The following is a 15,501-nucleotide window of genomic DNA, read 5'->3' on the forward strand; positions in this document are numbered from 1 at the left end:
ACCAATACGCGACGCGTCACAATACACAGTATAAGACTCTAAACCTGTAGGCAACACCACTACTGGAGTTGTAGTCAAAGCTATTTTGAGCTTCTGAAAGCTCTCTTCACACTCATCCGACCACCTGAACGAAGCACCTTTCTGGGTAAATTTAGTCATAGGTGATGCAATAGACGAGAATTCCTCCATGAAACAACGATAATAACCAGCCAAGCTGTGAAAACTCCAAATCTCAATAACTGAAGATGGCCTGGGCCAACTCTAAACTGCCTCTATTTTCGTCGGATCCACCTTAATTCCTTCACTGGACACTATATGTCCCAAGAATGCCACTGAACTAAGCTAGAACTCACACTTAGAGAATTTGGCATAAAGTCTCTCCTCTCTCAGCCTCTATAATACAATACCCAAGTGTTGTGCATACTCCTCCTGGCTACGTGAGTACACCAGGATATTATCAATAAATACTACAACAAATGAATCAAGATATGGATGGAATACACTATTCATCAAGTGTATAAATGCTTCTGGGCATTGGTTAGCCCAGAAGACATCACAAGAAATTCATAGTGTCCATAACGAATTCTAAATGCAGTCTTTAGAATATCCGAATCTCGAATTTTCAACTAGTGATACCCAGATCTCAAATCAATTTTGGAGAACACCCTCGCTCCCTAAAGCTGGTCAAATAAGTCATCAATACGCGGCAAAGGATATTTATTCTTGATTTTAACTTTGTTCAACTACCTATAATCTATGCACATTCGCATAGTACCATCTTTCTTTTTCACAAACAGAACTGGTGCACCCCAAGGTGACATAATAGGCCTAATAAACCCCTTTTCAAGGAGTTCCTGAGGTTGCTCTTTCAATTCTTTTAACTCAGTTGGTTCCATAACGGAGGAATAGAAATAGGCTAAGTGCCCGGCACCGAGTCAATACCAAAATCAATTTTCCTGTCGGGTGGCATACCCGTCAGGTTTGTAGGAAATACATCCGGAAAGTCTCGCACGTCTAGTACTGAATCAATAATAGGAGTATCAACATCAACATCTCTCACAAAGGTCAAATATGACAAACATCCCTTTCCAACCATACGTTGGGCCTTCAAATAAGAAATTACCCTGCTAGGAACAAAATCTAGAGAACCTCTCCATGCAACCTTTGGCAACCCCGGCATCGTCAACGTCACGGTTTTTGCGTGACAGTCCAGAATAACATGACATGGAGACAGCCAATCCATACTCAGGATTACATCGAAATCTACCATACCGGGTAATAAGAGATCAACTCTAGTCTCCAGTTCCCTAATAGTTACCACACACGACCGATACACACGGTCCATAGTAATAACATCACCCACCGGTGTAGATACACAAACAGGTGAAACTAAGGACTCACAGTGCATATCCAGATAATGAGAAAAATACGATGATACATATGAATAAGTGAAACCAGGGTCAAATAATATAGAAGTCTCCCTGTGGCACACTGAAACAATACATGTGATCGCTGCATATGAGGCAACAACATCTTGCATGGCAGGAAAAGCATAGAATCGGGCATGACTGCCACCTGATCGGCCTCTCCCTCTTGGGCGACCCCTAGTTGCCTGACCCCCACCCCGAGCTGGCTGGGCGGGTGGTGGAACTGCTGGTGCTGGTGTCGTCAGTCGAGGACTCTACTGTGGAGCCCCACTCAATAGCCTAGGACACTCTCTCTTGAAATGACCAAATTCTCCGCACTCGAAATAACCCCTCCTCTGAAGGAACTGTTGCGCCTGATATCCTGAGGAATTACTTGTAGAAACCTGTGCGGACGAGGCATGATGAGAACTCTGCGCTGGTAGTGCACTGAATGAGGACTGGCTTGAGTGAGCACTCTAAGGACCGTGGCTAGCTGATGCACCACGATGATCTGGACGAACCGTCTGAGCATGTCTGTAAGAACGACCCCTACAACGGTAAAACTGACCCCATGAAGGAACACCGCTGAAATCACCTGGACTACGAGGCCTTTAAGCCTCCCTCTCTCCACGTTCCTGGCTATGAACCATCTCTATCTGCCGAGCAACGTCAACTACCTCATCAAAGGTAGCACCAGATACTCTCTCTCTAGTCATGAGTAACTGCAGCTGATATGTGAGGTCATCAATGAACCTCCTAATCCTCTCCCTATCAGTGGGAACTAACCAGACTGCGTGACGAGCCAACTCAGAAAATCTCATCTCGTATTGCATCACAGACATGCCATCTTGACGTAACTGCTCAAACTGTGTGCGCAACTCCTCTCTGCGAGACTGCATCACGAACTTCTCCAAAAAGAGAATGGAGAATTCCTGTCATGTAAGTGGTACTGTAGCAACTGGCTTGCGCCTCTTATAAGCCTCCCACCATCTGAAGGCAGCCCCAGAAAACTGAAAAGTAGTGAACGCGACCCCACTAGTCTCCAAAATACCCGTTGTCCGAAGCATCCGTTGACACTTATCCAGAAAACCCTGAGCATCCCCTGACTCCTTACCGCTAAATGGTGGAGGTCGAAGCCTCTCAAATCTCTCAAGTCTCCTCTGCTCATTATCTGCCATAAAAGGAACTATCGGGGCCTGAGCAGCTGCAACCGGCTAGTCTAGTAGTGCCCCCGATATCTGAAGTCCTTGTACTACCTGGTCTGGAGTACGGGCAGTAGGGGTATGAGTACCTCCCCCGGACTGAGAAGTGGGAGGTGCGTCCTGAGCTGAAACAACCTAAGCAAGACCATTGCAAACTGTTAATATCTGGGCCAAAGTCTCCTGAAGGCCTGGAATCTCAATGGGCACAGCTGGTGCCTGAGCTGGTCTCGCCGGCTCAAATGTATCCGGAATCTGCTCCTGAGCTGGAGCAACTGGTGGTACTATATGTACTGTTCCAACTGCTGCACGAGCTATACCTCGACCTCTACCTCTGCCACGGACTCTACCACGGCCCCGATCTCTCGTGGCCCTAACTGGTGGCACTGGTGGCTGACCGTCCGATCCGATAGTATGTGTCCTCACCATCTGTGAGAGAATAGAATAACAGAAATTTAGTTTCCGGAATCAACAAATTCGCACGACATAATACAAGAAAGTGAAGTTTTCCTAAGGGTTCTGCAGCCTCTCGAAGATAAGTACAGACGTCTCTGTACCGATTCGCAAGACTCTACTAAAACCTGCTCATGACTCGTGATACCTATGTAACCTAGGCTCTGATACCAACTTGTCACGACCCAAAATCCTAACTTGTCGTGATGGCGCCTATCTCGATACTAGGCAAGCCGACAATCTTAATAAACCACAATTTCTTTTAAATACGGAAAACATCATAATTCAAGCTTAAGTGAAAATCCCATAAATACTCGATAAAATATATTCCCAAAACCTGGTGTCACTGAGTACATGAGCATCTAGTATGAATACAAGTCTGAAAAATATGGTCTATAATAGTCTAAGACCAAATATAGTAAATAAGAGATAGGGAAGGAGAGGCAAGGTCTGCGAAACATGGCAGCTACCTCTGAATCTCCGAAAAGTCAACTGTACGAAAGAATCAACACCCGCCATGTCCGGGAATATCTGGATCTGCACACGAAGTGCAGGGTGTAGTATGAGTACAACCAACTCAGCAAATAACAATAATAAATAAGGAACTGAAGATAGTGACGAGCTACATAGTTATAGTACATTTTCAGTAATTCCAGCAAAGAATAGACATGTTTTCAAATCCAACATTTTAAGTCAAATCAATTCTATACAATTCAAGTTCATGTATTCCGGATATAAAATCTTTCAGAAAATTTCACAATAATGACATATAGCAACTAAGTGCAACAACAAATGAAAAAGCAAGTACAACCTCTCAGGACAACAATCACTCACTAGGCTCCCAGCCCTCAGCAGTCACACTCAATGAGTACTCGCACTCACTAGGGGTGTACAAACTCTGGAGGGGCTCCTACAACCAAAGCGTTATAATCTGCACGGCCAACTCATGTATTGTACAAACAACTCACATGCCATAGTATCAATATCTAGATCCGCACGGCCAACTCACGTGTTGCACGGACAACTCACGTGCTATAGTATCAATATCTAGATCTGCACGGCCAACTCATGTGTTGCACGGACTACTCATGTATTATAGTATCAATATCTCACAATCAGGCCCTCGACCTCACTCAGTCATAAATCTCTCCAGTCTCTCGGGCTCTCAATAATCATAAAATCAACCCAAACAACAATGATATGATGCATCAATAATGAACGATAGAGACTGAGATAAAATAAACAAGTAAACTATGGTTGAGTACCAAACAACAATTTAGTAGATAATTCAACATGTACGCGACCTCTGTGGATCCCAGCAGTACCAATATATAGCCTAAACATGGTTTATAACATGACTTACAGTCAAATTTCCACAACACATAGAGAGAATATAGTTAACAACAAGATATTCAACTTTACAGTTTCACGGGACGGACCAAGTCACAATCCCCTCGGTGCACGCCCACATGCCCGTCACCTAGCATGTGTGTCACCTCCAAATTAATCACATGATACAAAAATTTGGGGTTTCATACCCTCAAGACTAGATTTAAAATTGTTATTTATCTCAAGTCGAGAAATTCTTATTCTGCAATATCTTTTCCTCGTGAATTGGCCTCCAAACGCCTCGAATCTAGCCATAAATAATTCATTTCAGTCAATAAAATTTATTGGAATTAATTCCATAAGAAAATGCAAGTTTTCCATAAAAATCCGAAATTTAGCTCAAAAATCGCTCGTGAGGCCTATGTCTCGGAACCCGACAAAAGTTACAAAATCCGAAAGTCCATTCCACCACGAGTCTACCCATACTAATTTTACCAAAATCCGACCTCACCTCGACCTCCAAATCATCAAATCTTATTTCCAAATTTCTAAGTTCAAATCTCCGATTTACACCTCAAAAATATGTAATCTAGTTGGATTATTCGATGATAATTCAATATTATGGAGTAGAAATGATCACAAGGGACTTACCTCAAGTATTCCTTGAAAATCTATTAAAAATCGCTTCTCCTCAAGCTCTAATTCGTCAAAAATGGTGAATGGGATGAAGTACCCTACTTTATAATACTACCCAGACAGCCTCGGTCCTGCCTCGACCTTGGCCTTCGATCGTGGTCCTCAATCCTGGGCCCCGATTCTGACCCTCGATCATGGCCCTCGACCCTGGCTTCGATCGTGGCCCTCGACCCTGGCTTCGATCGTGACCCTCGACCCTGGGTTCGATCGTGACCCTCGACTATGGGCTTGATTTTTTGGCTCGATTCTGGGCTCAGATCTTGGCTCGATTTCTGGCAGAAGGAAATTGCAGCAGCTGTTGTAGTTTAATTTTTAATCCGTTAACCATCTGAAACTCACCCGAGGCCCTCGGGACCTCAACCAAACACACCAACAAGTCCTAAAACATCATACGAACTTAGTCGAACCCTCAAATCACCTCAAACAATGCTAAAAACACGAATCACACATAGCCTAATGAACTTTGAAACTTTCAATTTCTACAAACGACGCCGAAACCTATCAAATCACATCCGATTGACCTCAAATTTTGCACACAAGTCATAAATAACATAACATAGGTATTCAAATTTTCAGAATCGAATTTCGACTCCGGTATCAAAAAGTCAACCCCCGGTCAAACTTCCCAAAATTTGACTTTCGCCATTTCAAGCCTAATTCCTCTACCGATCTCCAAATAATTTTTCGGACACGCTCCCAAGTCTAAAATCACCATACGGAGCTATTGAAATTATCAGAATTCGAATCCGAGGTTGTTTACATATAAGTCCACATCCGGTCAACTTTTCTAACTTAAATTTTTAATTAAGTGTCTCGTTTCACTCCAATTCCTTCCGGGCCCGAACCAACTAACCCGGTAAGTCATAAAATAACTGTAAAGTATAAATTGAGCAGTAAATTAGGGAACGGGGTTATAATACTCAAAATGACCGAACGGGTCATTACATTTATTTAAGGTGTCATGTTCTCGACATCACGCACATAATGAACTTAGGCTAACTCACTAGAAGATGAAATAAAACATATGGTGCGAAACGTGGCACATAAACGAATAGGTCTTCTTATGAAATTCTTGAGTTACCAAGTTTATTTTTTGAAATGATTTTGGCTAATACTATGACGCCCATGATGGAAGGGTCAAGTAGGACTAACAAACTTATACGCTGATAAGCTGCTGAAAAAGATGTACATGTCGCCTTAGACAAATTCTACATCAGAATGAGAGAGGAAAATGGAGAGTTTTATAAGGCACAACACAATATGGTATACATGCTTTTGGAGCTCGATGTGGGCGTAGCTTGAAAGACAAATCTGTGCGGGCCTAGGACCAAATCGAACGATATGTGTAATGGACTTGGGTCGTAACAAATATGGTATCAGAGCCGATTATCCCTCAGTACGGTGGTGGGACAAACCTCACCGAGGATGAGTCCCAAAAGGGGGATAATGTGACACCCATGATGGAAGGCGGGTTGACAAGGGTGGATCAAGCAGGACAGGCTTCTAGGTTGGCAAATTTTTGAAGAACATGTGCACATGTCACCTTAGGCAAATCTCATATCAGAATGAGAGAGGAAAGTGAAGAGGTTTATAAGGCACAACACAAGTTGACATGGTATACGCACTTTTGGGGCTCGATGTGACGCAGCTCGAAAGATAAATCTGTGCGGACCTAGGTCCAAAGCGGATAATACGTGCCATAGACTTAGGTTGTGACAAATACCCATACGGAATTTAAATTTTTTTACGCTATCCGGCTTCTTTTACTTATTATAGCAGGAAAAATGTCTTATTTACGAAATTATTGTTTCTTTTGAATGACGCAATAATGTAAAAACATTTAACACTCTCGATACACATAAATTAATCTCTTTTGCAATATGCATATATAATAAAGACTATGTGTCGCATTATTAATTTATTGAAACATCAAATTGTGAATATATAAATAAGAAATTTTTATATAAATAGTAAGCCGAATTTGTCATTTATTTTTAATATTTATATAAATAGATTATATACTAATTATAAACAATTATATATATAATATATATTATATATTAGTCAGATAATTTTAATTTAAGGATCGGACGATTATTTGAGTTAACTCTTCTAAAAATAATAATAATAATAATAATAATAATAATAATAATAATAATAATACTAATAAGAAGTAATAACCCAAAGACAGGTTTTTGAATTTGCCCCACTGCTCAACCGGAGATTTTTACCCCCTCAAACAGAAACACAATTCCCCTTTGGCAGAAGAATACGGGGAGCTCCGCAACCCCCCCCCCCCCCCACCCCACCCCCACCCCACCCCTTCTCTTCTCTCTCTCTCTCACACACACACACACAGAGACAGTAAGGAGTAATTTCTCTGCCTTTTTTCACCATAGTTTCTGGTAAATCTCTGTAAAATCCCTTCTCTTTAACTTGTATCTACATACCCTTTGAACTACAATTCATGGATATATACCTGAAAGAATTAAACCAAACATTCTTTTAGTTGTTTATATTTTACTGTATATGGTTAGATTTGTCGTATTGGGGAGACATTTTTTCGGGTATTTTATAATTACTAGATGATGATATTAATTAGAATGAAATTCAAAATGTTTAGTAGACTTGCAAACCTAGTTTACGTTATATACACTTTCAGTGTAAGGCAGGTTAAACTGTCTTATCTTAAGAAGGCTTAAGATATCCTTAGTGACATGTTAGTGTAAAAAGTTCTTTACTTTGACGGTTTATATAGCTTAAACTCCAACCTTTATCCCCCCTCTTCAATGCAAAAGCTAATTTCTTTTTTAATTACTGCTTTAATATAACATTGTACTTCTGCGTGTTTCCATTTGATTTAAAAAATACTTATATTATCAGGTCATGGAAAAGCGAATCACAAGTAAATTTCTACAATAAGTACATATTTGTAGCCTAAAAATGTTGTAGCTAACCTTTTTTATATCGGTGGTGTCCATGCTAGCTTGCATGCACCTCGATTATTTCACTGGGTACCTGTTACCTCCTACCAGCACAAGCACCAAATAACTCTGTCCATCAAGGCTTGGGCTGATGGAAGAAAGTACCTAGTATATTTTGCCTCAGTTGGGACTTGAACGGTTGAACCCTAGACGTCATGGTTCTCCTTCCACTTCATTGATCACTAGGCCTTACCCTTGGGTGCTATGTTCTAACTAACCTTCTACAACCAGTTAAATTATATAAATAGTGTAGAAATAATTTGCACTGTTAGTATGTACAAGTTAAATCCATTTTGATGTTTGTGGTCGTGTTTAGGGAATAATGGGGAAAAAGGCTAAGAAAAAAGCGAGAAGTGGTATCAAGGAGAATCGGAATCCCTTAGCATCAGCAAATCCTATTGATCAAAGGGGCAGTCAGAATATTGATACTCCTGATGTTGCAGTTGTTGTAAACGATAGAAATGTATGTCCACATGTCGAGAAGGTTATTGATGTGGAGAAAGTCTCCGCTAAACTTGAGTCTTCGGAACCTGTTCGGTGTGAGGAGTGCAGGGAAGGAGTAGCTGATAGACGAGCTAGTAAGACGAAAGGCAAACATGGAAAAACAAAGGGAGGTGAGCAAAGGTCTAAAGCCATTTGGGTCTGTATAGTATGCGGCCATTTCTCGTGTGGAGGTGCTGGGTTCCCTACTACACCTCAGAGCCATGCAGTTCGGCATGCAAGACAGTACCATCACCCTCTTGCTGTACAGTTTGAAAATCCTCAACTGCGCTGGTGTTTTCCGTGTAATACACTGATTCATGCTAAGAAAGTAGAGAATGACAGTGAACAGAAAGATGTATTTCAGGACATTGTCAAGATGATTAAAAAGCGGCCGTTAGAAAGGCCGACTATTGATGTGGAGGCTGTTTGGTTTGGGAGTGGGAGTATCACTACCGGGATCAAATCAGAAGCTTCTGCTTCACTTGATGCTGATGGAAAAAGTGGTTATATAGTTAGGGGACTGGTTAATTTAGGGAACACATGTTTTTTCAATTCAATAATGCAGAACCTACTGGCAATGAATAGACTACAGGATTACTTCCTTAAGTTTGATGGATTTGCTGGTCCTATTACTGCTGCTCTGAAGAAGCTCTTTTCTGAGACAAGCAATGAAGGTGCCTTGAAAAAAACTGTAAATCCAAAAGCTTTCTTTGGTTCAATCTGTGCAAAGGCTCCACAATTTCGAGGATACCAACAGCAGGACAGTCACGAATTGCTTCGTTGTTTACTTGATCGTCTGTGTACTGAGGAATTGACCGCCAGAAAACAAATCAAATCTTCTCAGGATGGTGGCAAATCCCTAAGTGCATGTCCAACTTTTGTTGATAACATCTTTGGTGGTCGACTCTCAAGCACCGTTAGTTGTCTGGAGTGTGGGCACACGTCAGTAGTGCATGAACCATTCTTGGATCTCTCATTGCCCGTTCCAACTAAAAAACCTCCAGCTAAAGGAGCTAAATCAGTATTCCGTGCCAAAAAATCAAAACCTCCTATGAGAAGTGTAGAAGTTCGCCCTAAAGTTAGCAGAGATGCAGCTCCTCTTAATGCTCAAAGTGCCCAAGGAGATGAGGAGAAATCTGTCTCTCAAGGAATGGCAGTTCCTTCTGCTGATGTATTGCAAGATTCCATTGATGCTCGTGTTATGGCTGAAAATATGGGATTAACTTCACAGAACTTATGTTCCTCTCCTAAGTCTGATAATGCACAAAATTGCGAGGGCATGTGTAGGCAGTTGGCTTCAGTGGACAATTTCACATGGTTGGATTATCTTGATCAGGATACACTGCCAAATGGTGATGACACGCTTTCACGAGTTGATCGCATGCTGACTGATCAGGTTTCTGAAACTGAAAATTCTGTTCAACCTGTTGACGCTTTGCAGAATAATCTGCATACTGATACAGAGATGAAGTTGACATGTATAGACAGCGCTTGTTCTCCTAATGATTTAATGTGCTTGAATGATCAAGGACAATCCAAATCACCAGACTGCGATATAGCTTCTGAATTCAGTAAAAAGTTACTGGTTAAAGAATCTGGAACGATAGATGCTATAAATGTTGAGCATAGCTCAGCATTCTGCAGCCAGATTTGCTCTATGGATTCAAATCTTGGAACAGATTCATATACGAAGCTGTCGGAAGATGAAACCCCTCTACGGTTGCAAGATTCCGAGGTTCTGTTACTTCCTTACAAAGAAGTAACCTCAACTGCTGGTGACATGTTAAAAGGAGGTTGCGAGGTATCCTCAGCTGCTGCTGTTTGTGAACCGGATTCATTGGACTTCAATGGTTTTGGAGACTTATTTAATGAACCTGATTCTGACGCACAACCTTCTGAACAGCCTTTGTGTAGTGCTGCTGCTTCTCAGGCCAATGGTAGCGGCGAGTCTGATCCGGAAGAGGTTGATAATAGAGATGCTCCAGTGTCAGTGGAGAGTTGTTTGGCTTATTTTACAAAGCCCGAGCTTCTTTCCAAAACTGAACATGCTTGGAAATGTGAAAATTGCACAAAAGTTCTGAAAGAAAAGAGGATGAGATTTAAGAATAAATTGGCGAAGCCTAGATCGCATAATATGATGAATGGACACGAGGACCAAAATCCAAATGGTGCATCTTCTTCAGGAGAAATTTTTGACGACAGGTTGTTGTCCCAAAAGGGAACCAGTCCTCGAGTTGAGCAAGATTCAGCCTCTTGGCTATCAGAAAACGGCACACAGGAAAATCAGGGTGAAGCTAATAGTCAAATGAATAGTGACTTTAAGAGCAATGACGTTCAACTGCTGGAAGCTCCATTGATTTCTGCTAATTCTGAATCTGAAGAAAGTGAGACTGAGGCGACAGATGTTAAATGTGTTAAAGTTGAGAGAGATGCAACGAAAAGGATCCTAATTGATAAGGTCCCTCCTATTTTGACAATTCACCTGAAGAGGTTCAGTCAAGATGCTCGAGGGCGCCTAAGTAAGCTGAGTGGCCATGTAAATTTTAGGGATACCATTGATCTCAAACCATATATTAAAACCAGGTGTGTTGATTCTCTTTCATTTGGACTTTATGTTATCTCTGGGCTTTTGAGTATCCCTTGTTCATTAGACTAAGATTCGTGTGTTGGTTGACATTTTATTATCTCTGGACTTTTGAGTATCCATCATTGTTAATTAGATTGAGATTCTAATAATTTAAATCATATTTCAAGGAAAAAACCCAACAAATATCAGTCAAAAGCTTTGGAGTCCATATTAGGAAGCTCAGATGACAAGCTAGAAGGCATTTTGTTTAAAAAGCTTCTAGACATCATTAGATAGTATAATGCATACTTCTTACCTATTAAAAGTCAAGGATTAGACATCATTTGCGGGTTAATAAATTGGGATTTTGTCAAAGACCTCTGCCTTACTGTCTAATCCTTCACCTTTGAGCCAACACCTTTGGGTTTAAGTTCATTAATAATCCAACATTCTCTCTGGTAGTTAATTAAGCAAACTTCTTGCGTTTTCTATGTCGTAATGATCATATCATACTGTGAACTAGAAGATACTATATTAGAGCAACATTCTCTAGCTTGCTTTCGTAATGAATTTGATACGAAATAGTGCAAGACTAACTGAAAAAAGTATGGAGTAGGAAGTGGCAAAAATCATAGTATTGGAGAAAGAAGGTAAAAGTTGACAAGACTGCAGTTTATTCTTAGGACCAAGTATGGCGACAAGGGCGGATTTAAAGGGAATTTATGGGTTTACGTGAACCCAGTTACTTTTCTCCAAACCATATATATGTATTAAGAAGTCTACCAAATACTGATAAATATTTGACTATTAACCCTGTTATTATTTTATATTAACTTGAGGTCGTTGTAGGAACCCATAATTTTAAAATCCTGGATCCGCCTCCAAGTAAGGGGATATTTTAGTGCATGTGGTGCTCGCTTATATTTGCTTCTCAATACAGCTTCGCAGCATGTTAGCTTGAACCTTTATATAGTATGTCATCAATAGCAAATATACTTCCATAAAATGGTCATATGTTCAATTCACATGCAATATGTCATCTTTCTAAGAGTTTCTGCAAAAAGGAATTTCTGTGCTGAAATGGCTTGACGATAACTTAATGCCGTTTCAGGTGCCTGCAGAAGGAGATATACAAATACCGCCTTATTGGTGTAGTCGAACACTCAGGGACGATGAGGGGAGGTCATTATGTTGCTTATGTTAGAGGAGCTCCTAAGATCACTGGGAAAGACAAGAACACCGCGGAAGATTTTGTATGGTATTATGCAAGCGATGCTTATGTTCGCGAGGTCTCTTTGGAAGAAGTTCTTGGCTGTGAGGCATACATTTTATTCTACGAACAAACTTGATATATATATTTTTTCTGAAATTTATGATTATTTTGGGGCATACAACATACACACAGAAGGAAAGGGAAGGGGGTGTGATGTAGGGGAGATTGAGTGTATTACTACAATCTCTCAGTATTAACACCCATATTTTTGTTTTTTTTTTCAAATTTTGATGTGCTATAAGCTTAAGGAAGTACATCTTCGAAAAAATTGTAACTTAAGAATGAGAATATGATTTATTTATAAATTTAGAGAATACTATTGATTTTGCCTTTTGACACATCAGTTATTTAAAATCCCCCCCCCCCCCCCCCGGGCCCTTAAGCTTTTTATTTTTATTTTTATTGTCAACAGTTACTTCACTTGAGCACAAAACTAACTTGGATGAATTGAAGGCATATTTATTGATCTAATTCAATTTAATCCACTTTAAGTTCTTCACTTACTCATTCAATCCAATTTAAAGGGAAAAAAGTAACAACCTTGTTAATATCTTAGAGAATTAGATTTTATTTTCTTAAAAAGGGATCAGTTTTGGTGAAACTTTGGTAATTACTGAATGGATTTCCTTCTACTAAGTGTTCTTTTGGTATTAAGTAGAGTTTTTGAAGGTCAAGCTTTACCATTTGATAAAAATTACAGGATTTCTTGGGGGGACAAAAATGTGAAGCCCTTTAGAAATGGAGAAGAAATTCAGCTATCCCTTAATAATTTTTCTGGTGATATTCCTTTTGTATTTTTTTTTTTGCAGTTTTTATTCTTAGAATCCTAAATATCAAAATAATTATTTTTAAAATACAATCTGCAGGATCTGGAATTCAGTCCAAACTAAGTTATGGCTCGGGATCCTTCAAAATGAAAATAAAGCTACCCAGCAAAGACTCAGCTGGAGTAGTGACGTCCTTCTATGTAAGAGCATACACTTAATTTTTCACTTAATTCTCACAAGTTATACAAATTACTTTTTCAACCATAAGTTTTTATGAATATTTATCTCTTAGAATTCACACAAACCTGGTGTCTAAATAGCGCACAATGAGAAGGAAATAAATTTATATAGGTGATATTAATTAGTTGAGGTTAAGTTTTAATCATGTACGTTTACGTCTTTTAACCTTGTGAGAGATTTATGTACTAATAAAACACAAAACTTTTAGTGTTGAAAAAATATTTTTTTATAGCTATTGACTAAAATGGACTCTTAAAGTGAGCTACATAGACCGTGAAGATTCATATAGCTGACGCCAACTTGTTTGGGATTGATGACCTAATTGTTGTTTGTTGTTACTTTGTCCATGTTTTATGAATATTTCATTATATTAAAAACATAAATATTTATAGTCGAGGGATTTATTTTTTTCTGTAGATTTTGAAGTTAATGAATTTTATCTTAAGCAACTAAATTAATATCTGTTTGTTGGAAGAAACTAGTTGATTAAACTAGTTTATAAGTTGTATTATTATTTCTCTCTTTTTTAAAACTGTTATTTTAACCTTTTGGCAGCTGATTTCACATAGAAGCCAACATGATGAATTAGATTTCGAGTTTTTAGGTAATAGAGAAGGAAAACCATACACATTGCAAACAAACGTATTTGCAAATGGTATTGGTGACAGAGAGCAAAGGATTCAGCTTTGGTTCGATCCAACCGCCAACTTTCATGAGTACTCAATCCTATGGAACTCACATCAAATTGTGTAAGTTTATTTATGTTCTATAGAATCATATGGTTCTTTTTCTTCTTCTTTCGGTTTAACCATCTAGTATCTGTAATTTACTGGTCCGATTAATTTATTTCTCATCAAATAGGCCCACTAAGGAAGGTTAATATTCATATTCTTAGCTTTCGCTCTTTCCTTCACTCGCCTATCGTATTGGCTCGGCTTCATCGTAGAAGCTACTGCTTCATAATCTTTTCTGACCCTTGATATTGTAAAAGGGGCAGCATGGTGGACAAAGCATCCCGTATCAAGGCAGGATTCTGGAAAGAGCTGCACCCCAAGGGGTGTGATATAAACAACCTACCCTAATGCATAAATTAGTGGTTGCTACCACGGCTCAAACCCGTAACCTATAGGTCACACAAAGACAACTTTACATTGACCCTTAATGTTGTATCTGAGACTTTTTCCTATATTTCTTTAAGAATAAAGCAAGACATAATTTTTTTCCTAGTGAAATGTTTTTTATTCCTAGGATTGAAACTGAGACCTCTGGCACAGAGTCGAGGGATGTCAACCATCCTACCATACCTCTCGATGGTCATATGGTGTTTTCATTTAGCTATTTAAGACATGATTATGGTCTAATTAATTTGTTTATTACAGATTTTTCGTAGACGAAGTACCCATTAGGGTTTACAAGAACAAATCCCATAGAGGAGTTGGATACCCTACACAACCAATGCAATCAGAGGCTACAATATGGAATGGAGAAACTTGGGCAACTGAAAATGGAAGTGCCAAAATCAATTGGTCTAATTCTCCATTCACAGCTCAATTCCAAGGCTTTACTATTGAAGGTTGCCCATTTTCTAATTATAGTTTGAACTGTAATTCTACCAAGTTCTGGTGGAATTCTAAGCAACTTTGGAAACTAACTTCTGGTCAAGAAAAATCATATAAAGACATTAGACGCAAATATATGACTTATAATTACTGCAAAGACACCAATAGATTTCAAACCCTTCCCCCAGAATGTACGAAGTGATGCTTAATTTGAAAGAAAATGGAGACCAAGTAGAATTGCTCAATACTTTCTAGTTACGTTTTCCTTTGTTGGTATATGAATAACACCTTCCAATTAACGTTAAATACCAGCGGCACCCAATGGTCAATGAAGTGGGTAGAACCATGAGGTCTCAGGTTCAAATTCCAGTGGAGGCAAAAAACACTTACTGATTTCTTCCCATCTATCCGAACCTTGGTGGATAGAGTTACCCGGCACCTATTGCTGGTGGGAGGTGGCAAGTACCCCGTGGAATTAGTCGAGGTGCGCACAAGCTGGCCCGGACACCACGGTTATCAAAAAAAAGAGGGGTTAAATACCAGCAG

The 15,501-nt window shown here is 39.6% G+C and overlaps 2 protein-coding genes across 2 annotated transcripts; both read left to right on the forward strand.

Annotated features, from left to right (window-relative positions):
• The first annotated feature begins 7,386 nt into the window (after nucleotides 1–7,386).
• LOC104113935 (ubiquitin carboxyl-terminal hydrolase 2) lies at nucleotides 7,387–12,727 on the forward strand. The gene is made up of 3 exons (XM_009624257.4): nucleotides 7,387–7,488; nucleotides 8,384–11,133; nucleotides 12,228–12,727. Exons 2-3 carry the CDS (start codon nucleotides 8,390–8,392, stop codon nucleotides 12,463–12,465), a joined length of 2,982 nt encoding a protein of 993 aa, XP_009622552.1. The 5' UTR covers nucleotides 7,387–7,488; nucleotides 8,384–8,389; the 3' UTR covers nucleotides 12,466–12,727.
• A 279-nt stretch (nucleotides 12,728–13,006) lies between these two features.
• LOC104113945 (xyloglucan endotransglucosylase/hydrolase protein 2-like) lies at nucleotides 13,007–15,282 on the forward strand. Its single transcript, XM_009624268.4, has 4 exons — nucleotides 13,007–13,166; nucleotides 13,256–13,356; nucleotides 13,952–14,145; nucleotides 14,776–15,282. Exons 1-4 carry the CDS (start codon nucleotides 13,007–13,009, stop codon nucleotides 15,155–15,157), a joined length of 837 nt encoding a protein of 278 aa, XP_009622563.1. The 3' UTR covers nucleotides 15,158–15,282.
• Nucleotides 15,283–15,501: the final 219 nt, after the last annotated feature.

This window comes from Nicotiana tomentosiformis, chromosome 5, assembly GCF_000390325.3.
Source record: "Nicotiana tomentosiformis chromosome 5, ASM39032v3, whole genome shotgun sequence".
NCBI lineage: Eukaryota > Viridiplantae > Streptophyta > Magnoliopsida > Solanales > Solanaceae > Nicotiana > Nicotiana tomentosiformis.